Source organism: Mauremys reevesii, linkage group 10 (assembly GCF_016161935.1).
Source record: "Mauremys reevesii isolate NIE-2019 linkage group 10, ASM1616193v1, whole genome shotgun sequence".
In the NCBI taxonomy this organism is placed as follows: Eukaryota; Metazoa; Chordata; order Testudines; family Geoemydidae; genus Mauremys; species Mauremys reevesii.
Window position 1 is genome coordinate 82,720,830 of NC_052632.1, and position 15,715 is coordinate 82,736,544.

Below are 15,715 nucleotides of genomic sequence, written 5' to 3' on the forward strand. Positions count from 1 at the left end.
TTTGATTATGTACGTGTATTGCAGTAACTCCTAGTTTGTGAAAGCAGCAAAGAATCCTGTGGCACCTTATAGACTAACAGACGTTTTGCAGCATGAGCTTTCGTGGGTGAATACCCACTTCGTCGGATGCAAGTGCTCATCCCCGATTATTACTGTGGTGGTTGTGAAGATGAGGTAGGTTGTATTTTCTTGCCCTCCTTGAGTATTTATATATCTGGGAGTGCACAGTTGTTAGTATCATTTCATGAATGGTAAATAAAAGGAAGTGCACTTGGCGCTAGATCTGTCATGCTTAATAGATACTGGAAAGAGACTCCTTAGGGATGTGGGGCTTTTCTCAAGGAAGAGAAAGAGGAAATGAGATTTGTTAATAACTCTGATAATTGTTTTCCTTTCCTTTTTAAAAGACACGCCCCCCCCACATCTTACTGCGGGATCTGTCCGTCTATTCCTAATGCTCTCACTTACCTTTCCTTCTTGTGTCCCTAGTCAGCCACGTTCTTCTTACAACCTGTGCTGGGGGGCAGGGCTCTTTCCTGCTGCAGGGGGGCTTCTGATGGGAGGGATTCTCCCTGCACTAGGACCCTCCTTCCCCAGGCATGTCACCCCCTGGAATGTGGCCCTCCAGGCAGCCACCTATCCAGCGCTGACGCCCCCTTGCCTGCCCTCAGATATGCGCCTAACAGTTGGGATTGGGACTCAAATGAAGGAGTTGGTGGGCGGAGCTAGTGGCCCTGCAGAAGGTGCTGAGGGCATGGTATGCAAATAAAGGGTGGAGATGGGGGAGATATTTTGGTGGGGGCTCCCTGTGCAAATGAAGAGGGGAGAGGGTGTTAAGGTTGCAGGAAGAGGGGGATGCTCTTTAACTGATGCCTGTGAAATAGACAGATAAGAGAGGGATGGGCAGAGTTTGGGGCTCCCCAAAGGATGTTGGGTGGTAGAGCTCTGGAAACAAGCAGAGGGAAGGCTGGGTCTGGGGCAGATATATGCAAATGAGGTTGTGGGAGCGATGCAAATTAGAAGTGTGTGGGCGAGTTTGCCGATAAAGTGGCGGAGGTGCCCATCAGGGGGTGGGCAGGGCTATGCAAATCAGGGCCCAGGTGGGCGGGACTGGGAGCACTGCAGCTTTGACGCCGAGGACCAGGCTATGCAAATCAGCCCGTGGTAGGAGGGGCTTGGGACGTGTCTATTGAAATGAGTGGGGTAGACGGGGCTGGGGCACGTCGCGCAAGTAAGGGGGGAATCGGTGGGCGGAGCTAGGAGCAGCGCCGCTGGTGCAGGGGGAGCGGCTATGCAAATAAGGATCCGGGGCGGGACTTAGCATGGAGATGAGTGGGCGGGTACTATGCAGATGAGTGGGCGGGGCGGGCAGAGTCTCTCGCGCTCCCTTCCCAGCTGCAGCCAGAGGTGCCGGGCGGCTGCATCCGGCTCGCGCGCAGCATCCGCACCAGCTGCCGCTCGGGCTCCGCGGGCGAGCAGGGGCGGAGGCGCCCGGCAGCAGCAGCAGCGCAGGATGGCGGAGCCGCCAGCCGCCCCCGGGTCGGAGGGCGAGGAGGGTCCGGTCCGCTTCGCCCGAAAGGGGGCCCTGAGGCAGAAGAACGTGCACGAGGTGAAGAACCACAAGTTCACGGCCCGGTTCTTCAAGCAGCCCACCTTCTGCAGCCACTGCACCGACTTCATCTGGTGAGTGCGCCCGGGACCCCCCGCCCCACGCCGGGACCGCTCCGTCATGCCCCGCCCGGGACCCCTGCACGCCCGCCGGGACCCCTGCAGCCCCTCCGCATGCATTTCTAGCGACCCTATCAGCCACGGGGCACTTCCTGCACCCCTTGGCGTGCACTGCCAGCCCCCTCGCTGCCCTGTCAGCGGCCCCCACAACTGAGTATCCCATGGGGGGACACCTGTATCCCCTGCATGCATTGCCAGGGACCCCCTGCCCTCCTTGGTTTATATGCTGTCCTCGGGATCTGGCTGTATGACTCTGTGCCCCCAGATAGACTCTGCATTCACCAGCTACCCCTGCCTCATAGACCCACAGACTTTAAGGTCAGAAGGGACCATTATGATCATCTAGTCTGACCTCCTGCACAACGCAGGCCACAGAATCTCACCCACCCACTCCTGTAACAAACCTGAGCCATTGAAGTCCTCAAATCAGCATCCTGGGACATTCACTCTGCTCCTTCCTGACCCCTCACACAACAGCAAGTACCCAGATTTTACTGGGCACTCCCTTGTGTACCCCCCCCCTCCGGCTAACAGCTGGTAAATTCACCCCCTGCAGCTGGGGAGAAAGACTTAAACAAGAGCCTCCCCTCTCCCCACATCTCTTTCCCGGTGCGCCTAGGCTTTCCCCAGGGTTGTTTCTGCAGCATTGAACCAGCTGCTGGGCACTTCCCAGCCTGTTTCCCCAGGGCTGCGTTTGAATGTCCTTGCAGGACAGCAGCTCTTTGGGAACAGGTTGCCAGCTGCTGTCACTCTGCTTCCAGCTCTAGATGGGAGGATCTGAGAGGCTCTCACTGGGGAGGCTGAACCCAGGGAGAAGGGGTGGGGAGCGGGTTAGTGTGTGGGTTGGTGCACTGGGGATGCTAATTGTGTGTGTCTTTCTCTTTGCAGGGGGTTTGGGAAGCAAGGGTTCCAGTGTCAAGGTAGGTGCTTCACCTGTATTGCATTTCGTGTGTGTGTGTGTCGGGGGGAGTCCCCTGCCATACAGGCCTGAGTGTGTGGGATCCCTGCTGTGCTGTGGGTGTTGCAAACAGGGGAATCTCTGGGCCTCCTATAGTGCATCTTCGAAGTTCTCAAATGTGGCTGGGAAAAGCCCTGTGGGAGCCTAGTGCTCAGGTTTTCATTATGCTGATGTGAAGCCAGAGCAGCTCCCTGCCTGGTGGCTTATGCCCCGGGCTCTCAGAGGGCCCAGGGCTTCCCTTCATGAGATGTGCGCAGAGCACACAAGACAAAGCTGGGAAAAACAAAACGGAGAGCCCCCTCTGGTTAAGTAGCTTTAAGGTACTGACAGATACTGACAAAAGCCAGGAAGTGCAGGCGGATGGTGTGACTGGTGGGGAAGTGCAGTGACAGTGTGTCAGCCCAAACCCTCTCTTTCCCTTTTAGGTTATTTCTGTCGGTTGGGGGTGGTGTGGGGTGCTTAGTTGTTCCTTTTTGTTAATAACTTTCATTGATGACTTAATTAAAAGTGAGTTTCCCCAACATGCTGCAGTGACTCTAGTCTCAGCTGTATCTTTACTCAGACAGGATAGGAGGGGACTCTGCAGCGGTAAGGGTGGGTGTTACCTACACCTCCATCTAATGCAACCACATTGACCTGAGACAGACTGCTGCTTAGGAGTGTGTGCTGGGTGGAGAACAGGCTTGCGCTAGGTGGCTATTGCTAGCCCTGTTAGTGAACTGATAGCAGGTGTTTATCATGATTGTTGTGTTACACCTAATGAGATCCTAGTCCGTGACAGGAGCTCCCGTGTTAGGCAATGTGCAAAGAGACTTACGGTCTAAGTAATTGATATCTTGGCCAATGCCCTTTTCCCCAGACCCCCCCCCCCCAAGTGTCTTCCCCCCTACAGTCAGGTAGCTATTAATGCAGAATATGTATTGGATAAAGGGATGGCTTTGCTCTTGGAGCTATGCCAGCCTAGCATGTAAATTACCACTTCAGGAATATTGTTATTGAAGGGGGTGTGGGTTGCGGGTGGATGATGGAATCAGGAATCCAGTCAAAATTTATGCGGAAGCTACAGTCACAATGAAGTAGCTTAGTCATCTCCTCCCCCCCCCCCCCGCCCCACTTAATATCTAAGGGATTGGTCAATGCTTTTAAACTGAGTGCTAGTCATGTTTCATCAATTGAAGTACAAGTGAGGTCCAAGGAAAGCAGTGCAGATAGGTAAACCCATATTTTATGTACATAACCTACTATCCAAATATGTGGCTCATTGCAAACTAGTTATCGGCTGTCTAGTTTTGGGATTATGGTTCAACTATGCAGCCCTGAAGAGCTTGAAGGGCTGAGTTAAACTGCTTGGAAAATAAGGCTTTATAACAAACCAACAACAAACCCCCCTTAACTCTAGGGTTATTATAATCAGAACTCTCCATATTTTGATAATGCTGGGGATTTTTTGTGTTCAGGATTTATGATGTGTCCTTATTACGTGAAATCGGTTTAGCCTGATTTTATACTTGGTGGCTGGCAGTTGTCACTTTATTTATGATCTTTTTGCAGGGAAATGCTTAAATGTGTTTAAGTATCATACATGCACATACAATGTAACTAGGTATTGGCTGAGGCAGTTTGGTTCAGATCTGCATTAGGCTGGAGTTTTGTTTGAAGTCCAATCAGGGCTGTGATTTATATTTTTAATGGCACTGAAATCTTGTCCCCAAATATCCATTTTGACTGGTGGCTTTCTCTCAAGATCAGCCATTTTGCATGAGACTGAAGGCTCTGTGGAATGAAATCTCACAAGAACAGATAGTCTTGGCAGACTTCATCTGCCTCAGATCTGGAAAATGAGCTTCATCAGACTTTGGAAGTGACACAGAAACAAAACTCGAGGCATGAGATCACCATCTCGAGATTTGAACCCAGTCTGACACCTCTCTCTACAACACCTCTGGAAGCCAGGGAGTTTTAGAGGAGAGGTTTTATTATGGCTCATTTCTGGACTATAACAAAGGTTCCAAAATACAGCAGTAAGCCCAGTTCTAGTGTCCAAATACACTTGATGATCACTGCAGAAACTCTCCCAGATGCCAGGGCTCTGGAGGTCATTCCCAATAAAATCTACTTGTGACAGCCTAAATCATGCTGCCTTTCACCCAGAGGTGCATAACGTCTGCCATTTATGTGACAGGTCTGTCTGTCTTAAACTAGCAAAACCAAAGCAGCTCAGACTAATGGCCCGGGCTGACGTTGTAGCCTTCGTGCCTGTTTTTCTCTTCGTGCCAGAAAGTCGTTGTGGTGGGAGTCAAGGTCAGTGTCTCGCCAGGGATCTGTAGCCTTCGCTTTGAGGATTTGCACGTGATTTTAGAGTCACTCATCAGGTTACTCCAGTAGAGTGTTTTGTGGGTTAGCCTTGCATAGGGTGACCAGATGTCCCAATTTTATAGGGACAGTCATGATATTTGGGGCTTTTTTTTTATGTAGGCTCCTGTTACCCCCCACCCCCATCCTGATTTTTCACACTTGCTGTCTGGTCACCCTAGCCTTGCAGCAAGTGCTTCTCCCCCCTCTCTCCCCCAGGCATCTGTTATACCCAGCAGCGAAGTCGAGTTTACCCATTTCTCATTTGGGGACCATGGAGTTTAGGTTAAGTTCATTTGCCCACTTCATTTTGCACCACTGGCTAAGCCCCTGTGCTACCCATGGAATGTTAGTGTTTCTGCTGTGAGCAGCATCATGGCCAAAAGTGTCCATAGAATTATAACATAATTGAGAGTCAAAATCTAATAGAAAAGAGTCAGCTTGGACCATCTGACGTTAATGCAGAATCTCTTTCCTGCTGTGTAACATCTAGTGCTTTGCTGCATCCTGATTCCTACCTGTGGTGCTCAGCAGCAGACAAATTTAAGGTTTTTTCAGTCTCTTTTGGAGCCATTCAGAACTATTGACCAAACCCATTGAGCACTTGCTCCAAGGTTTAAGCTGTATGGTTGTAACCATATTAAATTAGTCTGCAGTGTGGGGTCAGCCAACAAGGCACATAAAGACTGTCTCAGAGTTGCAAACACACCGCAACTGACCTTCAAATGTTGCAAACAACCCCTCCCCTCCCCCTACAGACTCCTAGGTGGGACCTCCAACGCATCTGGGGGTATGTCTGCACCACACTACATTTGCAGCTCCGAGTCTCAGAGCCTGGCTCAATTGACTCCGGCTGGGGCTGTGTGACGTTACTGCTCGGGCTGCAGCCCCGGCGCGCTAAAATCCAGCGAAGCGGGAGTGTCTCAGAGCTCAGGCTCCAGCCCAAGTGGGAACATTTACACTGCTATTTCTAGCCCCTGGGCTCTGAGACTTGGTGCCATGGGTTTTTCTTCACCTGAGTAATGCAGACGCACCAGTCCTGTTGATTCAATAGGATTTAACCTCCTAAGTCACTTAGACATTCTTGAAAATCCCACCCCTGTCTGTAAAGGCTCCTCCTTGCCTTAATAAGCCACCCCTTGAGATATTTCAAGTTATGAACATGAAGATATCGTTGTTTTTTATTCGAGTAGTACTTGGAGACTCCAAACAGATCACAGGCTTCACTTGGCAGGACGCAGCATAAACATAAAATAGGCAGTGCCTGCCCCCAAATTGCTTCCCAAATCATTAAACTTCTATGGCATTTTAGTTTTTATGTCCCTTGGTAAAGTGTTTTGAGATTGGTGGATGACAAATCTTCTCGGAGGTAGTAGAATTAAACTTAATGATTAAACTGCTGTAACTTAGTAACAGTGGAACTAATCTTTATCAGAGTCAAAACCTCTTCCACTATATACACTAAGTTTAAAGAGACACAATCTATATAGAATATTTTTAGGTTAGAGATTGAAGGCAGAGAATAATTTGATGTGCCGTCTGCCTTTAGACCACTGATAGTCCACATAAAGCTCCAGGAGGGGTTATAATGTCTCCCATGGCAGGAAGAAAGAACTGAGGGCCCCAGGCCTAGAATCATAGGGGCCAGTCCCTTTTCCCCCAGAATTGATCAGTATTAAATCTTGATCATTCCCATCCTCTTACCTGTCAATCTGGCGCCAAATTGGTCATCTTGTTTCAGGAGGCGAGGACAGTGCCTAACACTGGGGGGTTTGTTCATGACCAGTCAGGTGTCATAGGATACACAGTATTGGCTACTTCCACCTTTTCATGTTCTCTGTATGTATATATATTTCTTACTATATGTTCCATTCTATGCATCAGATGAAGTGGGTTGTAGCCCACGAAAGCTTATGCTCAAATAAATTAGTCAGTCTCTAAGGTGCCACAAGTACTCCTGTTCTTTTTAATAACTGGATTGTTTCTGAATGGAAGAAACTATCCATAATGCAATTCTCGTTGATGATGAGAGGCCTTTCATACTCTGACATTATTCCATATTGTATTGTTTTAGTATCAAGCACCAACTTTGACACTATGAAGTTCTTTAACTTCATAAAGAATCTCCTGCAGTAGCTGAGAACTGAAGGGCACTTCACGTCTATTGTATTCTATCTGGGTCTCATCTTGTCGATGGACATGCATTGGGGCTTCATTGTGCTAGCGGCCTGGAGTAGAAAACCCTGTCCCAAAGAGCTGGCAGTCTTAGCCGACAAGACAAACGCAGGGATGGAGAAAGGAAGGATTGTTATACCCCTCTTACAGATGGAGAACTGAGACCCAGAGGAATTCAGTGACTTGTCCAAGGCCAAATAGAGTTGAGGCAGGATCAGGAGTTTACTGATTCCTAGTCCAGAGTCTTCACCACAAACCCATGCTTTCCATCAGCTATGCTGCTGAGCGGTTGCTGTGATTAAGGGCTAAAATGGGGAGAACTTAGTTCTTTATTCTGACTTGGCTACCGGAAGTGGCCCTACATCTCTCTATTGCTGTGTCTAAGCACTTTGTTTGAGAAATCAATCCAGTCTTGGATGAAATAAAATACTTGTTTTTTATATAAGTGTCTGATCTGTTGTTTGGAATCTCTCGCTTGTCACTTATTACTTCATTATTGTCATAGGCCTTCCAGTTGGGATCGCTATCCCTTGTGCCCGTAGGAATAGCTTTCTCTTATGTGAGATGTCCATGCCAGAACGAGTTTCCGTTTAGTTGTTTCCTTTCTCGTAGGTCTAGGTGTCTTACAATAAACTGCTGTTGAGGTTTTAAGAGTTTCCATTTATTCAATACAAATTCAAGTCAGGTTTAATATTTTTCCCACCTATTTTTATTCCATTGTTTAGGAGACTTCAGGAAACGTGACTGAAGTATATGTGTTTCCCATTTCTAAACTGCTGTCTCCTGCCTGTACTTGCTTAAATAGGCGTTCATTAGTGCCCTGCTTTCTTTCTAGGGCATCTACAATAATTAGCTTATTAATTACTGTGACTTTCTATATTAAGTTTGGGGAGACTGGTAGTCATTCAAATGATTAAGATACCATAAATTCCACACTAATGGCCTGTCTTTCTCACATGTACCTTAAACTTATTGAGCAACTTCTCCCTTCAGATAGAAGAATTGAATTCTGTCATCACTTGATGATTACCTCTCTGTTCATTCCCTTTGGGGCACCTGCCATTGGCCACTGTCAGAGGACAGGATACTGGGCTTGATGGACCTTTGGTCTGACCAGGGGCGGCTCTAGAGCCCAGCGGGGCAAGCACCCGCCTGGGGCGGCCCTTTCCCCGGGGGGCGGCAGGCTGGGCCGGCGGACCTGCCGCAGTCATGCCTGCGGGAGGTCCACCGGAGCCCCGGGACGACCGGACCTGCCGCAGGCATGACTGCGGACGGTTCGCTGGTCCTGCGGCTCGGCTGGACCTCCCGCAGGCATGACTGCGGCAGCTCAACCGGACCAGCGAACCGTCCGCAGCTGCGGGAGGTCCAGCTGAACCGTGCGACCAGCGGACCCTCCGCAGTCATGCCCGCGGCAGGTCCGCTGCTCCCGCGGCTCGGGGGCGCCTCCCGGGCATGATTGCTTGGGGCGGCCAAATTTGTAGAGCCGCCCCTGGGTCTGACCCATTCTCATGTTCTTAAGAATGCATCTTTCATTAACCAGTAGGAGTCTCCATACATGCTGTATCTAAGAACAGAACTTGGCCCATAGATTCTTCTGAGCTAATGATTAGAAATATTAGAAAAATGTAGTTGTCACTGTGGGACTATGGATGTGTTTGGAGATGCTGGAGATGAACAAAGTTCAGCATGAAATGGTTATGTATAAGCGAAGAAAAGATAGCGATGGAACTCGTTGAGTGTCATAATGATCTGTCATCCCTTGAAAGGTATGAAAGCTTTAATGTGGCCTTGAGTGTGGCTTTTTTTCTTAGTACTTTGAGTTCCCTCTGCTTCTTACAAAGTTCTAAAATGGATTTCTTTCCGTGCTGTGAGAACCGTGTAGAGCAGAGATGCGGGTGGGAATAAGTTTACCATTGGTTTATTGACCAAGTGAGACAATCCTGTATGGCCTTTAATGGTCAGTGGTGTTGCCTTCTGGGGATTCCTAACTGAATGTTTTGATAGTGGTAACATTAAGCGCATTGGTGGAGGTAGTGGTAGACTGCAGCTTGGGAGCTCTGATCTGCAAGTGGCTGATATTAGGCTCCTTTTTTAATTTTGGCTAACGGCAGGTGTATTTAGGTATCTAAGTTTAGGGTCTTATTTTTGAAAATTTTGGCCAAGGGTTTTCCGGTGGGATGGAGTTCTGCTAGTGAAGCCAAGCTTCTCTTCTAATGATTGATTGATCGATCACCTGCTCACCTCAAGCAAGGCAAAGGTGTCTGTGCCTTGCCGAGGACAATGAGCCCCTGCCCCTTCATTGGCGTTGCTAGGCCCTACCATACCACAAATAACTGTGTGGCGAAGGAGAAAACAGGTACCTTTGTAGAACTAACCTGTAATCAGGCTTTACGGAAATTGCCTTCTTACTGTAGAAACTTGAGAGTAAGATCTTCATTCCTTTTCAATTAAAAAAACAACAACCCTGGTGCTGGGGAAAAGGGCTGGTTTGAAAGCCCTGGAGAACAGTCTCTGTTTATTCCGAGAACTCATATGGCCTGAGCCAGTGGCAGTCTGTTTTTCTCCACATCTGTTTAGCTAATGTGCCTCAATTCTGGCTCGAAGGGAACCGTTGGTTCCAATGGCCCATTCAATCCTTGGCACCTCTGCTGAGACTGCTAACAGGAGTGCCAGTGGCTCTGGAATGAAGGCATGTGTCCTCTAGGAACTGGTTTTACCAACAGCTGTTTTGTTGCCAGCCAACATGGAGCCATGTTTCTGTGTCTGCTGATCCAGGCAAGAATCAAACCACTGCCCTAGAGGTGGAGAGCCAGGCAGTGGGACTCCCACTTACACGTGGATGTGAAATCACTTGCTCCTGTTATTACTTGCAGCCTTTTGAATGTACAGAGCAATTGGGAAGGATTTTGGAAAGAAGAATCTTGATTCTTTTAAAAACAACAAAGTGCCTTATTTACTGTTGGAGGCTTACCTCGCATGCAGCAATTTTTGTATTTCTTTGTGACTTTAACTGACTCTATAATTAGGCTGGCTGAGGTGTGTTCACCAAGTATTTCATTTAGACTGAAGTTTGGAAATAAAATATTCACTCGTCTTACAATTCAGCTTTCTCATTTTGGCTTCAGTTTTCAGCCTCAACACTTGGTTCAAAACATAAGAAGCCGGAGAAGGCACCGTAGGATTTAATTAGAGAGAAATACTTGCTTGGAAGGTATCTGCCTTTAAAACCCACCCTTTCCTTCCCCCACTCCTTTGCTGCCCTCCAAACGGAAGTGAAACCCGTAGCACATTCTAAAGTTGCAAATCATTCCGATGCTACATTCTGTCTTGTTTCTGTCATCATTCGCTCCTTGTAGCTACTCAAAATATATTTTTATTGACTGCAAGTGAGAAATAAAATAAACCAAACTCCAATCATTCAGAGTTGTCTCAAAACTAGTAATTTAGTGGTATACTGGAGAAATGTTAGTGATCATACAGGCTAATTAAAATGGTACTACAATTACTTTTGCAACACAAATTATGTTAATTATATAATGCTGCAAAAATTGGAAACATCATTTTGAAGAATGTTTGGATGCCTCTGGAGTGGAACAATTCTTAATATACTTTAATATTGCAACAAGGAAGTGTGCTTGCATACAAGGAACCCAGTTCTTTTTGCTGCTAGAACTGGTGCAGTTCAGCAGGTAGAAATAGAAAGGAGAAGTTGGTTTACTCCTCTGTTTGCTTCTCCAGATGGTTAGTTTTGCAGAATTTAGGTTGAGTAGTGAGGCCTCCTCCAGAGTCTGCTTTAAAACAGGAGGCAAGCGGTGATGGTTCCTTCTAATTCTCCCCTATCTTGCTCTGGATTTCCCCTCCCCTCCCCATAATTGCCTTCAAGGTTCATTAGCATGTTTTGGAGTGGGGAGGGAATTCTGGAATGTCAAGAATCTGCAGATGACTTGTAGAAGTGTTCAGTTTGTTGCAGCATATATCATTTGGGTACATTAAGAGGCTGTGACTTAATTAGCACCTTTCTTCTTACAAGTGCACAAAAATCCATTAAGTTCATCAGGGAAATCTATTTTTTCCCCATTGCAATTAACGTTGATGGATTTTCCTTTCTCGTCTCCTGAGAAAGGATACCTGCCACCTTTTTAAAAAAAAATATTTTGGCTACTGTAATCAGGTACTCCTGTTAGGGGCAGTAATGGGGCCTGACGGGAAGCCCACTGAATATCATCTGTGTCTTTGCTTCCTGCTGCTCTGTCGAGGAGGGGTATTTTCACACCCCCAGTAGCTGAGTATGACAGCTAGGTTTGTGATTAAATTCTTCTACAGTAACAAATTCTGGTGGAAGAATAATCCAATGTTTGGGCCTAAATGAGACCTTGATAAACAAAATATTTGTAGAATAGGGGTTTTTTCCTTACGTCTCAAAGTTTGGGATGTTTGTGCCCCAGGCCCCTTTTCCTCTCAGAGCTGGTCAGGTTTCTGACTAAACGACTTCTTGTCAGAAAAGTACAAATGTGTTGAAACCAAAACTCTCTTTGAGGGAAAGGGTCCATTTTGATGAAATTCTCCTCAGGAAACATTTCTCCATTCCAGGATGGACTATCAAGAGAGATGCCTCCAGAGCCTGGTGGTTAGAGGACTCACCGGCATGTGGGAGGTTTCGGTTCAAGTCCTTGTTTGGAATCCGTTTCCAGTTCCTGCTCCGAATCGGTTGAAGTAGGGCCTTGAAGCTGGGTCTCCCACATCCCAGTGAGTCCCCTAAATCACCAGGCTGTTCTGCGGTGGCTGTCTCTCTTCCTCTGTGGTTTTTCAACCAGAATGGGAGAACTTTGGAAATCTCAAATTTTTGTGGGACAGAAAAAACATTTCATACCCAGCTCTGCTGCTCAGCATCATGTGATCATACAAACTCCTGCCATGTGTCAGGGACTGGGAGCAGGGACATGGAGTAGCATCTTACTTCCTTTAGGGGTCAGTTTGTTTTCCCTTGTGAACAGGGAAAGCCAGAACCCTCGTCTCCAGGTGAGGTAAAGTTCATACTTCTGAAAACAAGCATTTACGCGTGCACGGCACCTGATCTTGGAAAAGTAGAATGTTACATCTCTTTGCAAACACAGTTTTGCACTAGCTGTGGGTGCATGGGTTAACATTTAGTCATCCAATTTACTGTGCCAGGAAATCGAGTAGCTATAATCTTAGGCCCTGATCTTGCAATCTGATCTGGGTGGGTGGACCTTTATGACAGTGGAGGTCTGTGGGGCTCCACAAGGGTATAAGGGTTTACCTGTGTAGATCAGATGTCAGGATTGGTGCTTAATTGCAGATGTAGAAGTGGAGGCTGGGCCGTATGCCTTCTTAAAACCAGGCTCAAATTCTTTTGGGATCTTCAGGGAAGTTAGAATTTGAAAAGATCCATTGGTGAATCTGGTCCAGTCTTCCCTTTCTCCCAGTCAGACAGGGCAATATTGTTTTCTAATGTTCGGTCCAGCTCAACTTAAAATGCATATCACTTGTAAATGCTTAAAACGTTCACTGCAGATTTCTGGTTCACCTCTGAACTTAGGCGCTAATGAAGCATGTGCTCATTGTGAATAAAGTTAACTTTTAATTCTGTCCCTCACTCTAGCTCAATGAGGGCTTGATCCATACTCAGAGCACTTAATTAAAAAGTGTACAGTCAAGAATAAAATGTTAATAGGCCGCCTCCTGTTCCTGCCTGCGGATCTGTGCAGTAATGAGAAGGGACATTTTGCTAGTGGTGGGTGGGATGGGATTGTGCCAAAGATAAATGTTTGGGTGTATTTCTCTGTAAAAGCCAGCTGTGAAAAGAATTAAAGTGTTTCACATTAACATAAACACAGCTCTCGACCTGCCAAGGTCCAGACGTGGGACGGGAGCCTCTTAGACGTGTGACAGGGCTCCAGCGTGAGGGACAAAACAAAGCAGCAGCGGAGGCTGAGTGAAGTGCTGTGCAACTAATGCCTTCAGCCTGCCTTCCTGAATCACTAGTTTGGAAGTCAGTGGACTAGAGCAGTTTTAAAAAGGGGAATAACCAGCCCTGGTAGGAGAGAAGTAACTGTAGGTCTTGCATGCAACACGTTCCTCATTTGTTCATAAAATGCAAATGCAAGGCAGATTTGCTCAGGAAATTGCACTGGGCTGGCTCTTAGCGCAGGCAGGAGGAAAATTTCACTGCAAAAGTAGAACTTCTGAAGGTTACAAAGGGCTTCCTATTGTGTTACCCTCCTAGCTAATCTGGCCCCTGGTATGTCCTGATAGCTCCCAGAGAGGCACAGATGCTGTCAGGTTTCCTTCAGATCACTTAAGAGAGTGACTTCTCTATTGTGTGCTCTGTGATAACCAGGCCAAGGAGAGGAAAAGAATTCTTCACGGAGCCTCTTCAGTGCAGCGTTGGCATCACAGCAGACAAAGCAAGCGAGGTAGATAATAGGTACATCTTGAATGTTGGGGTTGTGCTACCCCTGGATTTGGCAGAAATCTCCATTAGAGCCCCAAACCATTGTGCTCTTAAGAGCACAAACTCTGTACTGAGACACAAGGAACAGAATTCAGGTACTGCACACAGTCCCTTGTTCTCTGGGACGGGAGCATCATGTCTCTATCTCTGGCATGTCTGAGGTTCCTTGTTACATTAGGGCAACAGTTAAAGGAAAGAGCTCCCTGCTCTTCACCACAGCAGCCGAGGAGGAGGAGAGGAAGCTGTGGGGGAAGTTGTGTACCTAAGCCAGGGAGATGAGTGTTGTTGCTCCTCTGCTGTTCGAAGGGGACAGGATGTCGTCTCCCATGTACCCCCTTGAGCCCTGCGTTGGGGCTTAGCCCTGTGGTAAGGAAGAGTATGTCCTACCTCTCAACACCAACTCCCCACAAGCCATGCTGCCTTTAGCTGACATTCAGATCCGTCTCAGTGGTTTTCCAAGTCAGCGATGGCTCTCTTCCCAAGGCAGACTGGACAGGGGACAGAGGAGATGGGGGCCAGGAGTGGAGGAGGGATAGAGGGCAGAGAAGTAAAATGAATGGAGTTACTTTCAAAGTTCTCCAGACCGCGGCCCTGTGAGTGAAGATTAAAATCCCTGCTCACAAATAGCTTCCCTGTGATGGGCCTGCACTGGCTCTCCAGTCTCATGGGGGCTAGTGTCAGGAAACATTTTGTAAATGCCGATGAGCCCACTGTTCAGCCAAGATTCTCCTAAGCTGGCGTGGAGAGCAGTTCTGAGACAGAACATGTGTGACTCCACCTGGCCTTGTGCTGGAGCAGTCGGTTTCCCACAGCCGCCCAGGGGCCGGAGCTATTTGACTACTACAGATAGTACCACAGGCATACATGGCACTGTACACTAGGCAAAACTGAGCCCTACAAATAGTCCTTGCCCGGGAGAGTAGGGGCTTAAAGACACAACTCCAGCCAGGGGAACTTTGCACTGGTTACACAGACAAACCAAACGCTCTCCCCAGGAGAAAGCATGTGGTCCGGCAGCCATCGAGAACCTGCTCCTAGTTCTGTAATGCCAAGGACCAGGGGCTCATTGTACAAGGCGCTGCACAGCCAAGAAACTAAGAAAATGCCAGCTTGTGCCCCAGAGAGCTTTACAAGCTAAACCTGCTTTACGGTACCTTGCTCCAAGGAGTCAAATATCAACAGGGGCCGGTCACTCACAATACAGGCAGCCCCCGTCAGGGCTCATGATTAAATATCATTTGCAAGAAGTAACTGGTAGGAATTGTGAATAGAAGCAGCTGCTGCCAGTGTGCTGTCAAATATTTGCTCCTGTGCACTTTGGGCCAGATCTTCAAATGGTGTAATTCTCCCTTACTCAGTTAAAGTCAATGGAGCTACAACAAAGGACGCCAGCAGAGGCTCTGGTCCCTCCTCTTTAATCCTTCTCGAGGCCATCTCCGTGGATTGTTTTCTGTGCCCTGCACAGGGGCGGCTCTAAGAATCCCGCCGCCCCAAGCAGGGCGGCACGCCGCGGGGGGCGCGCTCTGGCCGTGCCGGTCCCGCGGCTCCGGGGGACCTCTTGCAGACGTGCCTGCGGAGGGTCCGCTGGTCCCGCGGCTCCGGTGGAGCTTCCGCAGGCACGTCTGCGGGAGGTCCACCCGAGCCGCGGGACCAGCGAACCCTCCGCAGTCATGCCTGCGGGAGGTCCGCCGGAGCCGGCTGCTGCCCTGCCGGCAAAATGCCGCCCCAAGTGCGCGCTTGGCGCGCTGGGGTCTGGAGCCGGCCCTGGCCCTGCACTCCTCACTCATTGACTGCTCTTCATGCTCAGCACCTGCCTTCCCCACATAACTTCTAACCCTGTAAGAAGTGTGTATGACATTTCTATAGGAGAAGGATATTGCTGCATGCATGTGTCCCATAAAAAGCAGGTGTGGGTGATTTAGAATGAAGAACTTTGTTTTCCTTGGAGGTCAGTAGGAATCTGCAGGGCATCTGCCAGTGTAAAATGGATTTGTTGCTGACTCAAAGAGCCCGAGGCGGAGCAACAG

The 15,715-nt window shown here is 48.3% G+C and overlaps 1 protein-coding gene across 3 annotated transcripts in view; it reads left to right on the forward strand.

The window, feature by feature from the left end:
* Nucleotides 1–1,389: 1,389 nt before the first annotated feature.
* The window catches only part of PRKCB (protein kinase C beta), a 244,127-nt gene continuing 229,801 nt past the window's right edge, over nt 1,390–15,715 (forward strand). Inside the window, exons 1-2 of one of the 3 annotated variants that reach the window (XM_039490076.1) lie at nt 1,390–1,683; nt 2,617–2,648. In XM_039490076.1, the coding sequence (XP_039346010.1) occupies nt 1,514–1,683; nt 2,617–2,648 (202 nt within the window). In that variant the 5' untranslated portion in view covers nt 1,390–1,513. The remainder of the gene's footprint in view (nt 1,684–2,616; nt 2,649–15,715) is intronic. The other 2 variants (XM_039490075.1, XM_039490077.1) reach the window with 2 other exon arrangements.